At 39.0% G+C, this 22,234-nt stretch overlaps 1 protein-coding gene across 1 annotated transcript in view; it reads left to right on the top strand.

The window, feature by feature from the left end:
- znrf3 (zinc and ring finger 3) overlaps positions 1–22,234 on the top strand; it is a 54,708-nt gene that overhangs the window by 11,886 nt on the left and 20,588 nt on the right. Inside the window, exon 2 of the mRNA XM_079478302.1 lies at positions 20,453–20,575. Coding sequence (XP_079334428.1) covers positions 20,453–20,575 — 123 coding nt within the window. The remainder of the gene's footprint in view (positions 1–20,452; positions 20,576–22,234) is intronic.

Below are 22,234 nucleotides of genomic sequence, written 5' to 3'. Positions count from 1 at the left end.
CGTGCATGCATGCTCTTTGAAGTATGCGCAAGGAAAATAGCGACGCTCAGATGGACAGATTGTTTTGCTGATAATTTATTGATGGTTCACACTAATATACACAGACACACACACACACACACACACACACCACACACAGACGGGGAAAGAAATGAATTGTCCACGTAGTTGTATTCATATTAGTAAACATTCCCTTTAGATTTGACAGAAAACATTTTATATACCTATAGTATTCTTATTAACCCTTAAAGGCACAGTTTACCCCGAAAACACAATTTTTGTTATTTACTACTATTATGAATGTACTCTTTAACATCCACCGACAATCCCCTCCTGGCTACCGTAGTTCCGAATGGGCTCCGATTGGGCCCTTCCCTCGCGCGTTTACCTGTAGAGATATACAAACAACTAACTTCAAATCCAGCGACATATCCACCGTTTTTATAACATCCATCACTGAAATGCCACAAACAAACAGACACACCTAAACTTTCTTTCGCCTTGCTGTGCTTTTCCGGGAGAATTGCCGAATAAAACGCAGAACAAACAACACCAATTGCAAAGTGTGTTTGAAGTCTGTTGCTAGCAAAGGTAGCAATTTACAGTAGCACCTCAAACAGAAAAATCTGTTTTTTTGTCAAATAATCTGGGATTTTTTAGGCCATATCGCCCAGCCCTAGAACAACTGAATTTATAAAGCTATTTTTCCTACTATGGCAGTCAATAGTGGCCAAAAATGGTTTGGTTACACGCATTCTTCAAAATATCTTTCTTGTGCGTTTTATGGCAATGGGTGCACATGTGCTTTAGTTCCACCTCCCCCCGCACGCATTGTATGTTTTCGGAAATAGTCGTTCGTACAGCAGTATCTGTCTTTTATGAATGTGATCAAACTAAAGACTCTACTGAAATTTGAAGTGTACGTTACTATTCTGTAAGTACTCAAGATTAACATGATGTGCAAGTTACCATATTTGGAATATGGTAAAATGGCATATATTTGTGTTTATTTTTACTGTGAGCCTTATTCCTGTTAAAAATAAGTGGTACCAGCAGGACATAGTGTTATTTTTCACATATATATATATCTATATCTATATCTATATCTATATATATATATATTTACAACTTATCTCAATATTCTTTGTTTTCAGTAGATCTGCGCTTCAGCTTCACGCTTATGAGTCTTCCTAAATAAATATTGTATGAATTTTATATTTGTTTTATGCAATTATTTACATTTAACATATGTGTCTTATATTTTTGAATGTATAAACATTTTGGGAAAAATGACCATAGATTGGTGTGGAACCATATATGGTAACTTCATTGACCTTAATTTTTTATATAAAAATTCTAAATTGAAAGCCTGGAGTGTTATTGAAGGTTATTACAAGACTTTTGAACTTTTTGAAAAAAATCATTTCTAAGTATTACAGTGAGTGCCCTATAAATGTTAACTTTCATATAATGGCTAAAAGAAGCACGTTATTAAAAAAACTTTTTAGCAGTGAATATGGTTTACTACAGAGTTTCTGGCCATTTGGAAAGCCTGCCAAAATTCTCTCCATTGCTTTTGCAACCAGTTTTGTCTTCAGTTTTATCGTAGTTTCAGCAATTTTTAAAGGATGTTAATTTTAGTGTAATTAACTTGCTTTTGTCATTTTGTTGATTCCCATATTGCTATGTATGTTTATCTCAATTTTAGTAACTAATATGCCGGTTGTTTTTAATGTAACATAAGAGGTGTGAGATTGATTATATGAGCATTGGTTCTTCGTGAAGATTACGTTAATTAGTTTTATTATAAAACATTAAATGCAATTGTTCAGTGTGTAGCTGGTATAATGATAAGCCGGCGTTTATTCATGAAAGGACTCTGCTGTTTGTTGATTCAGTTGAAACAGTTTGTTTTAAACAGTTTCTGTACATTAGGAAAAAATCCCCCATTTGGTTCCTTTTGGTGTCTGTGACCCTGTGTATTTATTTAACACTCTTTACAGCTTATATTATCAAGACTTTTACCCCTGTATTTTATTTATTGTTTGGTGCTCCACATGGGCTGAAATCCCACTAGGCCTTTGGATACGGAGACCACACATGTGGCCTCGGTATTCATCCTGATAATTTGAGACGGTCAGGATAGGAGCACAGCTTTAAGGGTGGTCATTCATGAGCCGTATGACCTGCAGAGGGTCTTAACCTTAGTAGGGGTTGAATTAGATTCTATATACAAGCAAATAGACTTGGTTTGTTTTGTTGTGTTTCATGCTTTCTTAATAAATAATTGCCGGTTTTTGACATGACAGTTTTGCAAAGCTGTCATGTTGTCTTTTTGCTACATACTTTTGTTACTTTTTTGTGTGCTTTGATCATTCATTTGCATCATTATCAATACTGCCTATTTGCTTATCTGTGTTCTGTTGCGTGAGTTAGCGTGCTAGATTGTAGAAATGGAAAAACAATTTCAGACCACTTTCAGTGTCAAACATTTGCATTCTTCCTGGATGAGTCGCATGTTTTACATTATATCAGTAACAAATAAATGAACATATACAGCCGTGGAAAATATAAGAGACATTTTCAAAATTATTTTCTTTTTTCAGAATGTACTAATTGCTATTTACAATATGTGTTAAAGGAAAATTTTACATTTTGTTTCATCCTGTGAAGTAATAACCATATTTCTTCCAAATGACAAAGAAATTGTTTCTATTTGCATTTATTTTGAGAAAATAAAAACTGGAGAAATATATATCTAATCTATATATTTGTATTTTACTGTTAAATGGTAGTTTCTTGGAATACCTTTTTTTGTAATGCATTGACTGCTTTGATATTTACGTAACAAGCAATACTTCCAAATAATACAAAGACTAGCCCTTGAATAAGACAAATCTACAACCTCCAAGGTTCAAAAGTCAATCTTTGAAGTTGTTTGTCAGTCACACTGTGAGTGTAACTGTAGTTCTGTCTCCTGGGTTTTACATGATAGACCCACATGTTGCACAAACCGTTAAAGGGAAGAATGTACTGACCCAGTTACACCACTAAAAGGAATTTCTTGCTTTTTTTGTGTGACTGTATTGTTACTGTATTTACTTGTGTATCCCTCTTGACTCTGCTTAAATTGACATTAAGTCTACATTTAGGCGCTTTTATCCAAAGCCACTTACGGATGAGGATAGCAATTGGAACAGCATAAGGACAACAAAAACACAAGTGCAATCAAAAACCTAGTCTCATTATAGCCTACCACATAATACAGAGCCAAGTTGTGTGTGTGTGTATATATATATATATATATATTTTAAAGAGTACAAAAAGATAGAAGTTAGAACTGATCTGTCAGGTGTTGATGGAAGAGATTTGTTTTTAGACTTTTCTTAAAGAATCTGCTGATCTTGTAGAAGCAGGCAGATCATTCCACCGTTCCATAGAAGGTACGCTAAATTATTACAGCTGTCCATATTGTATAGCTAGATAAACTCTGACGTTATCAATACGGTATCTGTACCAGAGAATTTCTCTCCCTCTGAGGCTGAGATGGAAAAACTCACACTTTGCAGCCATGCCTTGTTAAAAGACGAAACTTCTGGCTAAAGTTATATGGACTTGATGCAGCCGGTAAAGAAGCCTCACTCGGAAAATAGATTAAAATGAAAAAATAGCGGTGAGACATTGATTAACATAACACACAAACAAGCATAAATACAAACAGACATCACACAAGAAAGCAGATTTACACAGCTTTTTCAGAGACGGAATAAGAGTACGCAGGAAAAAAAGCATCTTACTATTTCAACAGTCAAAAAGTCCCTTTCTACTGTATTACATTGGATTAAATAAATTAACTTTATTGGTAGTTCATTGGTAATGCATTGCTGGCTGTATTCCTGTTTGTAAAATATTATTCATTATTATAGAGTAGTTTTAAAAATGGTCAATGTTGTGCTGCACTTTGCGCTGTACCCATAACCACCTGGTGTATACGCACAGACGTCTGATTCGACTATCAGTCAAGTATTCTGATTCGGGGACACCCCTAGTCAATACAATAGAAGTGAATGGGTAACTGCGTAAATTATTTTGGGTGGGTTATCCCTTTAAATGATTAATGAACTGAATGCAGAAATTCTGGGCCAACTACAAAACTAACACAGGTTAAAACAAGTCTGCAAATGTATTTATGATTGCATTGCTTGGTCAACCCGTCTTTGTTTTTTTGTCTCTGATTTGTCAGCTTTGCATCCAAGGCGATGTGTTCCTCATCACAGCTTGTGTTTCCTCTTATCAGCCCTCTTGTTATCATAGTGTGGCACACAGGCCCAAGAGAGGCTCCCTCTGATGCTATCGGCGGCTGCAGAGCGAGCCACCGAACCATCAAAGCGGCTGTAAGGGTCGCACTTGTCAGCAAGAGAGCTCACAGGATGGGCCCGGCGAATGGTATGTGCCCCTCTCGGCATGCTGGAGATGAGTTCTGATAAGATGCTGGCAAAGTGGTTAGGATTGATATTGGGGCTGTAACGAACTGTTTTGTTAAACTATTTAGAAAAATTTGATATTCATAGAAAGTTGTGTTATTTAATTTGAGTCGATATAATGTTTGTTCACCTATTTATTGTAAAATGCGTTAATTTATGTTTTAAATGATTGCATAATCAATTCCCCAGTTTTGATTATATTAATCCTTAAATCTAAATACATTTACTTTGGAGTAAGAATCCAACGCAAACATTTTTATTTTATTTACTGTGTTGCAAATGTATATGTGGCAATGGTAATTTTTGCAGTTAAATAGTTATTAAATTATTAAATTTTAATAATTATGTCGATTGTTTATGGTTTCAGTCTTGGCTACTTGGTCAAACTGGCAGAATATTTTAAAGTCACAGACGTTGAAAGTAAAACCGACTCATTCAAAGAACGAGTTCAAAAGAGTGATCTGTTTACAAATTGAACATAATTTCCCGACATATACCTCACACAGCTTTAAAATTAAGGGAAAGAGTTGCTCATTACAAAGAGTGAATTGGCCTTAAAGTTAAAAAGCCCATTTTCCAAAAATATCACCATTAGTGGTTGTTAGCTCACCATTAGCTCACCTCTAGAAAATGGCTTTCCGGTGTTTGGTGAGCTTGTATGTATGTGAGCATTGTTGACACGATTGATGTTTAACTCTTGTGCGTTTGAAGCTCTCCGTCTCCTCAGACATCTCTGTGCTCTGTTTGTTTGCCTAGCAGAAATACTTTGCTTGCCTTTAAGGGCTCCAGACTAAGTTTTTTTTCCAAGAAGCACTGTAGCCCCTGACTGAAAATCGCAAGCGCAAGCAAAACATTTAGGGGCACACCTTAAATCAGCCTGCAATGCAATTATTAATATTTTTCCCCAAATTATTTATAACTGATACTGACAAAAAAGTTACTTTATGACAGCAGATTTGTTTCGGTTTATTTAAAGAGGCGGAGTCTACAGAGAAGCTTTGCTATTGATTGGTGCTAAATAGAGAGACCGTAATCTGACTTCATTTGAACCGACAGAAATTGTGCTTGTCAAAAAAGTATATATTTAATTGTTTGAGGTGTTACACATTAAAGCAAAATTAAAGGCCTCGTGTTATGTTCTTATGATGATTTTATTGTGTATTAAGGGCACTTTTCCACATGTTCAGACAACACGTGTAAATGTGATGTAAAATAACACTTAAATCATTCTTTCTTGCTGTGAAAGTATTTGAAATGATCCAGCGCCGTCTCAAGCAATCCACAGATAAATAACGTTTCTTGAACTCCTCTGCGCTTAGTTTCGTTTTAAGTCTCGTATATATCAAATCGTTCGTCCTCGGGCTCAAGAAATCCAGAACAGCTAGCAGCGACTGGTTAGTAATGCACGCACATTGTGTGTGTGTGTAGACATGTCAATGATGACCTGGATTGAACATCATTGACACGTGAGTGACCCGCGCACTGGCTCGTAGTTGACTATCACACACAGCCTGCACTAGTGGCGGACCCAAAATCTACAAGTCCTTCCATAAATTTGCAGGTTGCACATGTGCAAATACTTGTAAAAAATGCTGGCGCAGTCTCAAAAAAGTGATCGCAAAGTGCAAAGATTTTGTCGCAGTCTTGAGACTCGGCCTTTGGCAGAGGGTTCTGTAGTTTCTGTAGCCTAACAAAGCGCTGTTTGTGTAGCCCTCTCTCATTGCTGTTTCCCAAAAGTTGAGTAGCATTCTGTCTGCCAACCATCTCCAGTCTACCGCTAGCCCCAGAAGACCTGCACTTCTTAAGAAAAATAGGCCTGTTTTTTGAAGAAACCGTAGTGGTTTATGTTGACTTTCTGGTCCTTTCATAGTCTGCATAGACTTGTTTTCATCTCTAGTATCTTTTGCATGGAATTGTGTGCTGTAGTGCTAAGCTATGCTCTCTTAGCTTGAAGTGTGTTTTTTGAGTGTGATAATTGTGGCATCTACTTCCAATCAGCAGAGTTTACTTGCCTCACCAGAAAAACTGGATGCACATGTAGCTGAGCTCCACTTCATTAATTTTCATTTTGCAGTGTAGATCAAACTGCCGCTATGTTGTTTTGTTGCGAATGTTGCCCTTCATCCTCGGCACAAATGAAAAGAAAAAAGAAACGTTTGAAATATTATTGGTTACTTTGCTCGTTTTGTCCATGATTTTATAAAAGCTTATATAAAAACCTTAATCTTTTGACTGCTTCATATAGATTTTGTTGTCGTTCGCGTTTACAAAATTTTACCGTTAAATTTTTTCTATTGGTTTGTCAATATTTATTTATTACTTCCTATATGAATATTTGATGCTCTTATAGTTAAAAATCTGCTTAGTTTCTTTGCATTTATTTTATTTTTGTGAAGTTTGAAAAATTTCTGCTCCAAGTGGTGCCAACCAGAATTGCAGCTTGTTGGTTTGTTGGCAGATGCACAAGTGTTTGACAGTTGTTTAGAAACATAATTTTAGCAGTTTTGTTTAGTGACGCTTGTGGCGCAGAAATGACGCACTTGACCTTTAAGGGAAGCTGCTCCGTTTCATAAATGATTTCCTCCCTTTATTTCCATCCTTTCTCGCTCGCTCGCTTCTCTCCCTCACCTATTTGATCTTTCTTTTCATGTCTTTCTCCTTATTCATTTATGATCCACCCCGGCCAGCTGTTTTTGCAATGTTTTTGCTCTTTTGTTCTTTGGGACCTCAGTAAGAGCTCACCTCACTGGGTGCTGCCCAGCGGCAGGCGGCTTGATTTGGCATAGTTTCGGCTGCAAGCTCTTCTCTCCCAGGCAACCGCTGTCTTTGTGTTCTACCCCTCACTGTTTGCCTTGGGTCTGTTTCTCGTCCCAGGGCCTCATTTGTTTTCTGTGTTTCTCTCTCTCTTTCTCTCACTGCTGGTCTCTCTATCTCTATCAGTGTCCTTCTTTCACTCGTCATAGGTCCCACACTCTCTTGGGATCGTCCCCGTTTGATCACTGTAGGGGGCGGCTAAGGGCCTCAGGGGCTTTTGATATGGTCACTTTGGCACTGGCCACTTCATCCGGCGTCCACTGAAATTACTGGTCTCGGGTGTTGTAGAGGCCTTTGATAAATGTGTTTTTTTTGCTGTAGTGCTGGATGGGTAGGACAGGATGGGACCCCCCCTTTGAGTTCTTTGATGGATGCTGGCCCTGTGAATAGAGGCTTGTGTTGGAACAGATGCCTGTTACTGCAAATAGCTGCTGCTAAAGCTTTGTTCCAATGGTGGAAGGCGGCATGAAAAGAGACGCAGAACTCTCTGTAATAGTTTAAGAATCCACCAGAATCATATGTAAATATGTATGTTTGTCTGAACGATGAAGACGGGGCGGAGATTTGCTATACTGTGGGACTATTGATGAAGATTTTAAATTAATCATTTCTTGGTAACCAAACAACATCGGCCCCCATTGACTTCCATTGTATGGACACAAAACCACAAGGACACTTCTAAATATATCTTCTTGTCCTCGGAAGAATGATAAAATTACAACTGCGTTTTTATTTTTATGAATTCACAAAAAATCGAACTGACTGCAAGAGACTGTCTTACCTTTACAACATTTGTATGATGTTTGTATCTTGACCTTTTCTATAAAGAATTAGTCAAAGAAGAAATTTTTATAGTCGCCCTAAGGTGAAATCTTTTATTAGACATCAGGTCACTGGGACTGAGAGGTCCGCACAGTGCGAGCAGTCAGGCCGGGTGTGATGCCGATGGAATGACTCTCTCCTAATTAAAAAGCGTAATGCGAGTCGTTGAGATGGCTGATTAAATTCGTGCAGGGATTAGGACTGGCCGCGCAGCTGATCTCTGCAGGCAAAGGGTTTTGATGTGGGCCGCCGCATACACAGAGGGGACCAGGGCCTGCCAGGTCAACGGCCAGAGATCAAAGCCATACCATTCACCCCATTCCTTAACAATGTTTCCATAATGCTGCTTAAGACTGATAGCAGAGGCTGACCGCTTGTGCAGCTGCAGCAGGGATGGAATGGACGTCCGGGATTTTTTGGCACATGGGGAACAGAGGTTTAGGTGTTTGTTTGAATGCTAGTGGTCATGTCTCCTTCACTTGTGTAGGGGTTGTTCCGGGGATTTATTTAAATAGCATAAAAAGCATGAAAAACATTTTCCCATAATACAACCTGTTTGATACAATGTGAAACATATTGTAACTTTTGGAACTCAAGTTAAAGGGACGCCCTAAAATGAAAACTAATCATTTATTCACCCTAATGTCACGCAAAACCGTATGAACACCAACGAAATTCCGTTTTCCCCCAATTTCCGTATTTATTTTACTGAACAGAAGTAAACTATAATATTCAATTATAAACTATATTAAAAGCCAACAGTGGAAAATTTTAACCATACAGGGAAGAAATATGTAAAAAATAATATAAAAAGTACCGTGTTAATAAACGTATCACGAAGCGGGGTGAACAAACTGTGGCAGAGTAAGTTTTTAGTTGACAAACCCAAACTGGTTTAGATCAGGTTCTGCTGTAGCACAACGCTTTGTATAAACTCTCTGTCAACTCCGGTTTGATCCGGAGTTTGTGAGGTCCATGCACCTGAAAGTGGGACGCGTGCGGCAAACATTCAATCACACGAAACATGCAAAGCATCATCAGTTCGATTGACTTCTCGCGAGTATCAGTGCAATTCACTTTTTAACTTAATTAAAATGATTTATATAGGTTTACAAAAAGATCAAAAGAAATGCTTCATTACTTTTATTATTATTATTATTATTTATTTATTTATTTCAGACACGTAAATAATGGTCCATATGGTCCATATTACAAAGAGAGAGAGAACAAATAAAAATAAAAGGACACATATAAACACAATACATTTATCTCCTGGATGGGCTCATAAACCAGTGATTCCAGATACTAGAGTAGTATCGCACCGAGCTTAGTCCAGGATTGGTCAATGCAGTGATGATACTGTTCGCCGAGGTCGAAAGCCTATATATATATATGTATACCGCTATTTTTATTAATTAAATTCTATTAATTATCAGCTCCTAGAATAATGATATGAATATATATTTAATAAATGTAAATTTTAAATACAAATCAACAGTTAGCAGCAACATATTTTCCCCCTAACATCTTATCACTGTAAACGTTTTTTTATTTGGAGCAAGAGATACATGGAGAGTGGCTTCACTGCGTCAGATATACGTCACTTTTCTCAGAGCTGATTGGTCCGGTTTGCTATCGCTAACCCAGAATAAAACTTAAACCGGAGCAGGTTAGCCGTGTAGCCTTAGGCGGAGTGTGCTCAAACTAAATGCAAATTTACTCGAGTTAAATCATAAACCGACTACATGATACAGGCCACAAAGTAATATTTTTAAAGATTTTTTACTAGCACATTAACTTCTAACTTTACTAAAAAGTAAATGGAATAAATTTGTTAAACATTTTGTACAAAAATTCCGACCTCAAAAAACGATAAATTTGTCGTGTGACCCTTTTTGTATGTTCTGTAAAAGCAAAACAAAGTTTTATTCAGTTATTTTTCATACGTGTTCTGTTTTTGCATGGATTGCTCAAAAAGACCTGCGGCAATTCCCCTTAAATAGTTCACCCAAAAATTTAAATTGTCTTGTATTCACCCTCATGTCATTTCAAACCTGTATATCACGTTTTCTTCTGTGAAACACAAAAGAAGATATTTTGAGAAATGTTTCAGTGGTTTTCTCCATATATTGGAAGTAAATTGGGGTCGAAGTTTGTTTACCATTGTTCTTCAAAAGATCTTCTTTTGTGTTCTACGAAACGAAGTCATATTTGTTTGGAATGACATGAGGGTGAGTAAATGATGACAGAATAAAAATTTCGGGCTGAACTATCCCTTTATGATTTTAACCGCACCTTGCTCTACACAGACTCAAAACCTGAAAACATTTGAACATCGCTAGTTGTTTGCATCAAAAACGTTACACTACCAGCTGCCAACCGCAACCAAACGAGTGTCAATTTAGGTCATTTTCTGCTTTCACAAAAGCACAGGCCTCTGAATCAATGATGCAGAAAATGCCTAGTAATAGGTTTAAGAAAATCTCCAAGGGGAGTCAGGACCCCACACTCCCCCACCATCATTTCTAAACCACCCCGGATGCCTACATCGCTAACAGCCAAATATGGGTTTCTTCAGTTCCCACAAAAAGAGGTAGTTCCCTCTTTTTGCCAGGTCACATCAGATGCACATGGCATTCTGAGAGGAAATCCATCAGACAGCCGCTCCGGTGGAAACATTGGGGAAGTTTTCTGATTCAGTGGTTTGCTGGTGTTTGTTGTGGGGGAGGGAGGGAGGGAAACTGTTGAAAGGGTGTGGGGGGGCAGGGGTAAGAGAAGAAAAATCTCAGCTTTGGCACTTGCTCATGGTCTCTGTTTTTGTTCTTTCAGCCTGGCAGGTTTCTTTTGTATTGAATGCTACGCCTACGGATTCCTTATAGTTGAGTATCAAAGACATGCGCTGCCTCTGAACAAGAGACTTGTGGGTAGGATGGGTGTGAGCAAGCCGTGAACTCAACACAGAGATTGACTCAGTGGGGCTGAACTCTGCAAAGACTTGGGAGTTTTATTTTGTGGATAAATATTGATCTGAATGCTTTCAAAAACAGTGTCGTGTACAGTTGTACCGTAGAAATTAGGCAGTAGTGTGTCGATCACTATAAAGAGAGCTTTGAAAAACATTGTAAATTTAAGAAGTGCAGATTCCGATTCCGCACTGCAACTGTAATGACACATGAGCGGTATAGATGGAATCGCGTTTTTCCAGCAGATGAATATTTTCATCCTTTGGTGTGAACATTAATATAGGTATTGTTATAGTTATCAGTGTAGCCGTAGTTTGTGTAAATGGACCCTTAAGCTTAAAGACCCATTGTATGAAATTTAGCGTCATCTAGGCAAGGCAAGTTTATTCATATAGCACATTTCATACACAATGGTAATTCAAAGTGATATACATAAAAATAATTAAAATAATAATCTAAAAATGATTGAAAAATGTATTTAAAGTGAATTAAAACAGTTAAGAATAAAATTATTATACATAAAATACAGTGCAGTCAGTTCGGACATAGCACAGTGCTCATTCAGTAGATGCACAACTAAACAGATCAGTTTGAGTCTGGATTTAAATGTTGATAATGTTTTAGCACATCGGATTTCTTCTGGAAGCTGATTCCAGCGACTGGCTGCATAAAAGCTGAAGCGGATTCCCCTTGTTTAGAGTGAACCCTTGGTATATCTAACTAACTTGATCCTAGTGATCTAAGTGGTCTCTTAGGTTTATATTCAGTGAGCATATCTGCAATGTATTTCAGTCCTAGGCCGTTTAGTGATTTATAAACCAGTAATAGTACTTTAAATCAATCTTAAGTAACTGGAAGCCAGTGTAAGGACCTGAGGACTGATGTAATATGCTTAGATTTTCTGGTTCTAGTCAGAATCCTGGCAGCAGAGTTCTGATGTAGCTGCAGCTGTCTAATGCAGTCTCATTGCAATTTTTCACTGGCCCCACCACAAAAAAGTATCAAACAAATTTTTTTTACCTATGTGATCTTAATAAATAAGTGTATGATATCATAAGAACTATTAGCCTATAACTCAAAATTTCAAATCTGGTTGAAGACAACTTTTCAGTAAGTTATAAAATAGGGTTCGACATAAAGGACTAAGCTTTGATCTTGTGCTGGTTGTGAAGGCATGAAAAAGTTTCTCCAATGATGCAATGTTCTTGAGATGGTAGTATGCTAATTTAGTTACAGCTTTAACATGACCACTGAAACTAAGGTCTGAATCTAGAATCGCACCAAAATTCTTGACTAGATTTTCAGTTGTATGACCCCTAGAGTCAAGGTATGTATATTATATAGCATTTCTGTCAAAATATCCTCCAAATAATTACACACAGCACCTTTAATGTCTGTGTAGATGCTTAAATACTGCACCTAGTAATAAAATACCTTTTTTTTGTCTCTGTGCAATATAAAAGCCTTTCTTCCTCGTAAAGCTACTTTGTTTTTTTTTCCATTCTTGGCAATGATACAGTAATTCCTGTTTTGAAGCGCTTCCAAATAGCTTCCGGTACTCCTGTGTTGAGCATCCAAGATTCTCCCTTAAGGTATATACCAGAAATCTTGGCTGTTCATTAAACTCCACCTGCCTTCCCTTGCCGTGCTCTCGTAACCCCAGGAAATGGCTTGACTTTGTTTTTGCTTTCACAGTACCTCTGAAAAACTGTAAACCCAATCTTGGTTCTGGAATTGCGTTTCCTTTAAGCTATCTGGAAACATGAAGGCAGAGGAAGAGCAAAACATTCAACAACAAAAGGGGCTTCCTCAGTCAGGGATCTGTGGACATTAGGGTAAAAGAGCGGTTTATGGAAATTCTAGAAACTGTGCATGTCATGCCTCATTAAAAGATTATTGCCTCATGTCATCGCATACTTTGAATGCAAGCGTAAGGAAATTGTGTGTGACTTTTAATTGAATACACATGTTGCCTTAAAACTATCTCATCTCCTTTACTCGAGCCCAATGTGGATAATCAGACCGTAGGCTTTGACCTGGAAATGAAGAAAGGTAACCTCTGTTAGACCTTCCGAAGCAAAACAAAGCAAAGGCAACAGAAACTCAATCTAAGTTAGTGGCATAGCGTGGCTGGTTAGCATGAACCGGAGCGTACCCTCGGATGTGCCAGAGGGAATGCCTTGGTAAATGATTCCATGGAGGTGCCGAATGCACGCTGTGGTTCGAAAGTGTATCGCTTTCCATGGCCGTGCATTCTTGGATCCTATCATTCAACCAGCATTTATCTTTGCAACTTGAGATCTCACGAGTCCAGAGGCTAGAGTACACTTTAAAGGATATTTCAGTGATTGGCGGAGGATACTCCACCCCCTTTTTCACTACTTGTTTTCTTCATGATTGACAGGTGACGTTGGCACAGGAGTAGCTCGTTGCGATCCTCCGGTTGATGTCGTGCCGAATGACCTCAGTTGGTCGCATTGCGGCCAAGCCAAACGTTGTGTATGTGTAGAGGGGTGGAGGGTGATGCTTGCGGTCGAGTTATGCATGTGTGAAGTTGTCAGGGAATGGGTGGAGATTTTGACTGGTTTCTCTCTCGGGAGCTGTGTTTTTGCTTTCTTTGAAAACAGGTTGTAAACATGAGCCAGAGCTCAACTGTTTTCCAGCGAACGTGCATTGCTGCAGTCACGAATGCGAAGGAACGTAATGTGTCTCTACTGTACTTAATGTTGTTTGTTGTTCTCGTGATTCATTTTGCAATGGTCAATGCATCACATCCCCTGCTCACATCGAGCTGTCTCTGTTGTTGGAAGCTTTGCAGAAGGACATTGCATGCAAGTAAAGAGATTGTCTATATGGTGTTGTTGACCTTTAAAGAGAGAGCTCCTGGGATCAACCCAGTCATCTCCAGCTTTACTTTCCCTCTTTTAAGAGCCGAGCCAATAGACAAGCACTTGCTCGAGTGGTAAGACGAAGGTCAATGTCTAGTACGTCTTAGAGAGAATTTGTATATAAATAGATTTGGTTAACCTATATAAACCTTACACAACCTTTTTTTTGTTTTGTACTTTTTTTCCACGAACACTTGATGATGGTGGTGTTTGAATGTCAACAAGATGAAACGCTACAAACGGAAGGCACATTCAAACTCAATGGAAATATGATTGGATTCAACTCCGATCAGAATCAAATTGACTCCTTATGTTCTTGCTTTTTCATCTGTTTACTTTCATTTAAAAGTAAATATGTTCTAGGCATATACTTCAAAGCAACTTTGAAGAATGTTGTTTTGTATTCCGCTTATGGATAGATCAATGGACTTGATGCAGCCGGAAAACAAGTCTTTATTAAACTTAATAAAAACGAAAAATAAATTGCGGTGCACAAAGTTAACTTCACGCATGACCAAATAAACGCACAAACAAACAACAACAAACAAACTTCACACGAACAAGCAGATCTATCTAATGCACTTGCCAAACTGTATCGCACGCGTGCTACACTATTAAAATTATTCGTAGCACAGACCGATTTTTTTTTTAGTAGCATGTGCAACACAGTCCTGCTGTATAATCGGCTATCAGTATCTGTGGAGAAATGTAATATCGGTGCATCTCTAGTAGGAACAACAGATTTTGGTTTTCATTTGTAGTAAAACCTGGTCTTACCACAATAAATATAGTATTTGTAGTATCCCTACGGTAATACAAATGGGAACCAATTATCTAAAAAAACATTACTACACTCTAACTATAATAAAACCATGGTTCCTATTTCTAAGGGAAGTGACTAGATAATACATGGACGAAGCCATGCAAATACAATTTCTTAGTTTATTTCCTCTTCATTTTTATGGGCTTAAGCTGTTTTTGTCCGCCTTCTGCACAAAACCCCAGGCTACATTTAATGTGTGTTTATTACAGTACCGAAGTCTTAAAAAGTATCTTTGAAAATATGCTGGCTCTTATTCTTGGCTGTTCATCTCTCCGTCTCTTTCACAGCCATAATCTGACTTTTCTCTATGAAATATTTTTTCGCAATACATATTCCAGCGCTTTGCCATTGGTGATGGCAGCCATTCCTTGGCGCGGGAGCTCCGGTCTGTTCCAGCACTCTAATCGCATTCCAGCAGGCTGGGCAACGGCTTGCTTCACATTCCACAACTCTGGGGGCTTTCCAAGAGCACTGTGCAGGCATTCCTCTTTGCCGGGACCTTCAAAGCCGGGGAGGTACTTCAAAGGGAACAGTAAAGTTAGGTGTTGATGACTACAATCCTCCCAGGCACAGATTTACCCGCCTCCTGAACTTCAAGAGCAATTCTACTGGTATTCTGTCGTGCACTTTTGCCCGCCTTGGTCATAAATCATGTCCGGTTAACCCTAAATGTATGGTAGGTGTTTTGGCCTAGAGGTTGGATTGTGAGGTGTGCATGTTGATGTCACGATCACAACAGCTTCTGTTGTGACACTTTAAGTGATCGGTTTAGTGGCAATGCAGTTCTTATTATAGATAACATGCACTTTCTGCCGCAAGCTCCAACGACATGGAGGCATAGTTAAAATTGAAAAAAAGATCTGCATATCTAAAATATTTGTAACAGTCTGTCACTGTTAACCTTTGATTTATGAAATTTCAATCATTTAAGATCTTGTGAAGTCTAAGGCATTCGCCAAATCGAATTGATTCACATTAGCTAGTGGAACACTAGCGTCAACTTTAGTTATCATGCTTCTGTGCAGTTGTGATGTTGTATTTTGAGTGCTTGACTTCAGAGTGTGATGGAAGTTCTTCACACCATTGATGGTTTCAATCTCTACTCACAGTCAATGTTAATATACTCTATAGTCACTTCTCTGTCAAAGTTCTTACCCCGGGGCCTTGATGATGCATATTTGAGTATTTACATGATATTAAATGTTGCTGTGGTCTAAATTGGACCGTTTGTTTGCCTACGTTGTCACCAAGGGAACAGTGTGCTGATGGTTTTTTGGGCGACTGCAGTGGGTGGCCCAAGACTTGAATGACTGTACACAAAAAGCCACCATTGCATAGTCGAACGGTGGGCTCAACCAGTTCCTTATGCTTCAAGCGATGCTGACATAAGATGCTTGTGGTTGGCGCCGTATGATGTCACCACCTTCACAGTATGCGCTTTATTCCTTAGGTTTCTAAGCATGAGTTGTTGAGGCTTTTGTTGGCCAGAGGTGACTTTTGCAACTGTCGTTCCATCGTTTTTGTTTAGGCCACAAAGGAAAGGAAGTCGCCTGCTTTGAAAAGCATCCAGTCTCCCTTTATAAGATAATATTACTCCGTCAGAGCAGGCCCCACCTGCAATGCTTCTCCAGCTGCCACACTGTAACTCTATCTGTGCTCTCTTCAAGGCTGTCATCCCCTTTGAAGTTATTTCCAGAACTTGGGAAAGGAGAAGACACGACCAATCAGACCGGCAAGCTCCTCCCCCCTCTCCTTATACACTTATGCAAAATATTTTGACTAGCTTAATTTGTGCCATTTGGTTCCTTTGCAGAACATGTGGTGTTATAATAATAATAATATATTATAATAATTCAATAATTATATATAAACACCTTTTATATTATAAATTATTATCAGTTATTTAAAATTGTGTTGTCTTGTCTTAAAAATCTATATCTGCTTATATTTATGCAGCATTGCTCTGAAGAAACAGAATACAATGTTTTAACAAAGTAATTTTGCATAAATTCCAAGACAAAATTATTTAATTACATAAATTAAGTATTATTAATATTATCTTGCACAATTTAACCTAAAATAATCTACGTTACCAATGCAGAGGTCATGGGTTCGATCCCAGGAAACGCATATATAAAATGTATAGATTGAATGCATTTGGATAAAATCCTCTACCAAATGCATAATTGTGTATTCTGCAAGGTGAAAACACTACCTTTTGATTTGTACCTACCCTTTAAGTTCCCTCGTTTTTCAGTATTTGTTCTGCGTATTGCAGCACTTGCAGATCAGACACGCATTGAACCGAAGTGTGAGATTATAAATGTCCGACAGCTTTATGGCTGGAGGATGAAAGGCAGAGAGGAGGAAAAAGATAAATAGTCCAGGGCAGACAGAGTAGAAGCTGTAGGCATCTAGCCCTTTCAGTATTTCACACTCTTCTGATAGACAAACCAGAATAGTGTTGGAGTCTGCGAGTACATCCTCTGTTTGGATAGTAGGTGGGAGTTCAGGCGACCAGCGCCAAAAGGAAATTGGCTGGGTTGCCATGTGTACCTGATGCAAAGCTCTTTCCAGTATGTGTGGGCATTTTATTACAGCAGTGCTTTCCAGTTTTACAGATGAGGAAATGTTGGAGATATGTAACAGCTGGTGGCATGAGAACAGAGTGAGGGTAAAGAGAAATTGAACTTGTTAGTGTAGTGATGGTTGTCTTGAATGATTATGAAATACTTTTGGTTTCAGTACTCTGATTTATTGATCACTATCGCTTCGTCTTCAGAAACTCTGGAAACATCTTGCTTTGTCTGTAGTTCATTGGTTGACTGAGACAGAGTAGGAAGCCAACTACTGTCCAAAGCTCCTGTGCACATGGCGTTCGCTTGCACGGCTCAACACGGCCCATGGCTGGATAGCTCTCTGCACTCTTGCTTGTTTGAAAGGCTCTTGGCCTTGTTTGAAAAGCTGCCCTGAGAGCTCCAGCCAAGCTGAGTTTCTCTGAGTGGCCGCGGGCCCGGGAAGGAGGGGAGAGGATTCTGCAGCCCACTTGTGGCTTTGATCAAATATTCCCCCACCTCTCCTGGCACGACGGTCTGTTATTCCAGGAACTATTCCGTACTCCCGTGGCGGGGGGAGGTGGGGCCGGGTGACGGGCACAGGGTCAGAACTGAGAGTATATGTGGGGGTGGGTTGGTGAGATCAGCGGCATGAGAAAGGAGTTTTCAAATTGACCCTTTTTTGTGGCGCACGGTACAATTTTCTTAGCTTGACTTGCGGCCTGGTTGGAGCGAATTATATTTGTTCCGTGTCAGATTTTAGTTTCGGCTAAGTAGGTTTGATGGCTTTAAATTCAATGATAATAAAAGACTTAAACTAACTGTGAGAAATCTTGACCTTGGCTGCTCGATGCCAACATTTGAAACCTACGGAAGGGGTTTATAGCAGTTCATACCCACTGGGCATTTTGATTGTTGTGGGTGAAATTGATACTGGCCTTGACCTAAATGCCATGCCTGGGGCTCATCTGTTCTGTTTTCTGTACTACTGGACGGCAGCCACGGACCATGAAGGCTTGCTCTGTGTGTACCAACAACTTAAGGTCGACTTTAAACGATAAGCGATCTGTTTTAAGAAAATTTCTGCCGGTTTGATTTTAGACAAGCTCTGTTTAGTGTCCTTCTGTGCTGCTGCCTTTGGGTCAACCGGCTTTTTTCATGTACTGTTGGTTTGATACTTTTTCTACTTTGTAATTTATTACATACATACTCATTTATCATCTCATTTTGAAGTATTTCGGCTTGTGTAATTATAGGTTTCTCATTCAGAAACTGCTCCTGGGTCTCCTTTCCCATGGAAGGCATTTCAGACCAAGGGAACTATTAACTTATTGCTCTTAGATTGAATTGCAACCCCTCCAGAAATACATGTCTCTGCCAATCTGCTGGATTGTCAGAGAAATTAAGTACCTGCACACTTAAGACTGACGTTTCATGCATTGAAGGATACCAAGCGTGTAAAGTTCAGAGTTAAAGCTGGCCTCCTTGTATTATGATTTGCCCGCAGGCATATGCACACATACACATACACGATTTGTTGTACCTCTTGCTTGTTTTTCCACATATTTAATGCATCAAGCACAACATTTCAAAGAATGATGAAGGATGTGTGTGCATCTCTTTTAGAGAAACACTGTTACCCTATATAAACTGAGAAGACGAAACGGTTCTTGGTGATCAACGTATGACTGAATTGTGCCCCTAAAAATTTAAATGTCGGTGTTTGGTGTGAAAGGGATTTGTTTTTTATAGGAAGTGATCTCACTGACCAACTCCAATGAGGTCAGGTGTCCTTTGAGGTGAAATAAAATGAGTTTTGAAGCTTTTTCGAGATATCTCTCTGCACGTCATTTTATAACCATCAATATTATTATTATAATGATATAGAGATGTTTGCAACCGGACATTTAGCCAATTTGTGGGGGAAATTTTAAGGAAATTATTGTGTGTGCGTTTCGGAGGTGTTGAGAGATGTTTCAATGTTAAATTTGTTTCTTTCTCAAGAGAACAATGCATATGCAAGGCTTTAAAAAGATTCATTGTGCTCACCGTTTGAAACAGGCATCATTTTAGCCCAGTGTCTTAAATCCAGAATTGTTGGACAGGCAACTCTCAGACAACCCTACAAAGCCCCTTTAATACAATGCAAACCAGTATGAAGGAACTATATTGTCCGGCTAATGGGATAAAACATCACATCAGTTTTGCAAACTTAAATGCAAATGCCGAATCCAAGGCCTCTCGGGACCTGATGTGGCTTTTGAAGCCAGAGTTAAGATGATAATCAGCTTTTTCAGAGTGTTAATCCAATTTGCGTCCATTTGGAGCAGATTTTCGTAACATTTTTAACCAGAAGCTCTCAGCTGTGGGTTGCAAATCGTTAACAAAAAAAGTACTCAATAACTTCGTATACGTATGTATATATGTTTTAAAAAATGTTTTTGGTCTTTTTCTGTCTTTTGGTAAAAGTGCATGCTTATCAAGGCAAATCTTTTATATAAATCCATCGACATGTTTGTGAAATTTCATTCTACTAAAGCTAATAGTACCAATAAACGAATAAACATCCATGCTCAAACAATGCGTGGCCTCGTTTAACAGTTATGTTATCATTCGATAAGCTTTAACTTCGTTCTCACTTTTCAAGAGGGTTTTATCTCCTGTGAGATTTTCCTTGATAAACATCCATGTTGTCAATTTTCAACACATCAAACGCGACAGGTTTCACACTTAAAGCCTGTGGACTGATAGGAAGTATGCCAAAAACAGGACAATGGCTCAGTATTTCAAAGAGTCCTTGGTTCCAACTGTTTGGGACACCTATTTGGCTCTGGTATACCTGGCCTTTTTTTTCATTTTTTGTTGTAGGTGTGGCTTGGCTTGCCTCGTCAGTGTAGGGCAAGTTAGTAAAGGAAGTAGAGGTATTGTGCAATAACATAAGTTATTGCCTGTTGCGTAAAGGTGCCCACTTCAACTCTTTGTCCTTCATTTAATGTTTCACAGATTATTATGTTGATGTATTTCCCGTTCACGCCCTGCTGACCGCTAGATTTTGAATTGAATTCAGAATGAGACATTAAATTGTCTTTTTCTTCTTTTTCAGATGCACCCTTTGGGCCTGTGTAACAACAACGATGAAGAGGACTTGTACGAATATGGCTGGGTGGGCGTGGTCAAACTAGAACAACCCGAATTAGACCCAAGCTGCCTTACCGTACTGGGCAAGGTAAGGACACAATTACCGACATGCTTTCATGTTTACCAGCCGTAGTAAATCTGTTCAAAGGTCTATTCATCATTGTCTGCAGCTATTTTGTGCCATAACAGGTTCATTGTTATTTGAATTAGAAGTTGGAACATGGAAATTGGATAGTTGGATTATGGATCAAGTTGGATAGTTTGGGCAAAAAGTCTTGATGAATAAAGGATAGAATCAGACAGCAATAATTCCACATGGTGTTTTGCATGGGTTTACGGAAGCTTTTGAAGGAGTTTTGTGAGAATGAGATCATACATGGCCCAGAACTACTGCTGTGATGTTATGGTTCTCTATTTAAAACAGGAAATGATGTAAGAATCTTTGCAGTCTGCTTTTTGTTACCACCTTTGCTCTGTAGCAAGTTCTTTGTGATCTTGAGACACCCATGTCTGTTCTTCATTAATTTGAGGGTTTCGCCTCATTTACTCACATCATTCATGTTTTCAGAGCCTTAATATATTTTTAATTCCATTGAATGCATTTTACGGAAAGTTCAAGCTAGGTGATAAACACATTCCATCTTTTTCCCGTCATAATAATGGGATAGAAAAACATCCTTCGCTTCTTTTGAGCTGGTGCTATAATTAGAGGGTCCGCTGTCATAATCGGGGCTCCGATATAAACTGCCGCTCAGCCGGGGTTCTCATTCAGTCCTCGGCACCAGTGTCCCCTTGACCTGCTTGTGCCAGCCCGTCCCTGCTGTGCCACCCCTTCCCCTGTTTTCATTTTTCTTCATACATTCTCGTTTTGTCTGAACAAACACAGTTTAATTCAAATACAACACATTCAGATTTTCTTTAAAGGGTTTCGTTTATGAAATGGGCTTCTTGTGAAATGTAATTTTTTTACTTTATTCGACTTTGTCCACTTTTTACCAGTTCATTACGCAGAGTCCAAGTAAACGGTCTCAGGTCTGTTTCAACCCTCTCCGTGTCTGTGTTAGTGAGAAGGTCATGCATGCTTCTCTGATTTGTGTAAGGTCTTGACGGAGCTGCCCCGCTGACACATGTATGTACACAGTTTCTTCCTCCATTTCCTGTCTCGGTCCGCCGAGAGCCATCGTTCTGCTCACCTCCCACCTCTCCTGCTTCCTTTCTCTTTCATTCCTACTTGTTATTTTTATTTGGCGGCACACCATTCTTTCTCGCATACATCGGTCTCAACTGGGGATAGCAGAACAGAACCAGGTTTTTTGAGGTGCTAGGCTGTGCTGTCACAAAGAAATGCCTATGGTGGGTGCCATGTTGATCACATGACTAAATTTCTTTACTTCGGAAACCCCTCTATTATTGGGCCGGTGTGGTCGCATCATGCATTATTCATTCAAGACACTGATTTATTGGTTAGCAAAACAGGAACAAAAATTACTTTGTGCACCTATAAATCGCAAAATATTTTTAGTGCAAACAAACAGACTGGTCTCTTCTTGCAAGAAAGTTTCTTCTTTGGTGAATATACTTCATTCTTTCCCAGCAGGGCCCTTCTCTATTGAGGTCTTGATCTGTTTGTTGCTCTCTCTTTCTGTCTTTTTTGTCTTCCTGCCAGCATGATATCCTCTCTTTCAAACAGGGCTCTGTTCTGACACATGCGAAACCGGCGGAGGGGTTCTGTTCTTTCATCTGACCA

This window comes from Barbatula barbatula (genome assembly GCF_947034865.1).
Source record: "Barbatula barbatula genome assembly, chromosome: 2".
In the NCBI taxonomy this organism is placed as follows: Eukaryota; Metazoa; Chordata; class Actinopteri; order Cypriniformes; family Nemacheilidae; genus Barbatula; species Barbatula barbatula.
The sequence above is the reverse complement of the archived record's forward strand: the minus strand, read 5'-3'. Positions and strand labels throughout refer to the sequence as shown.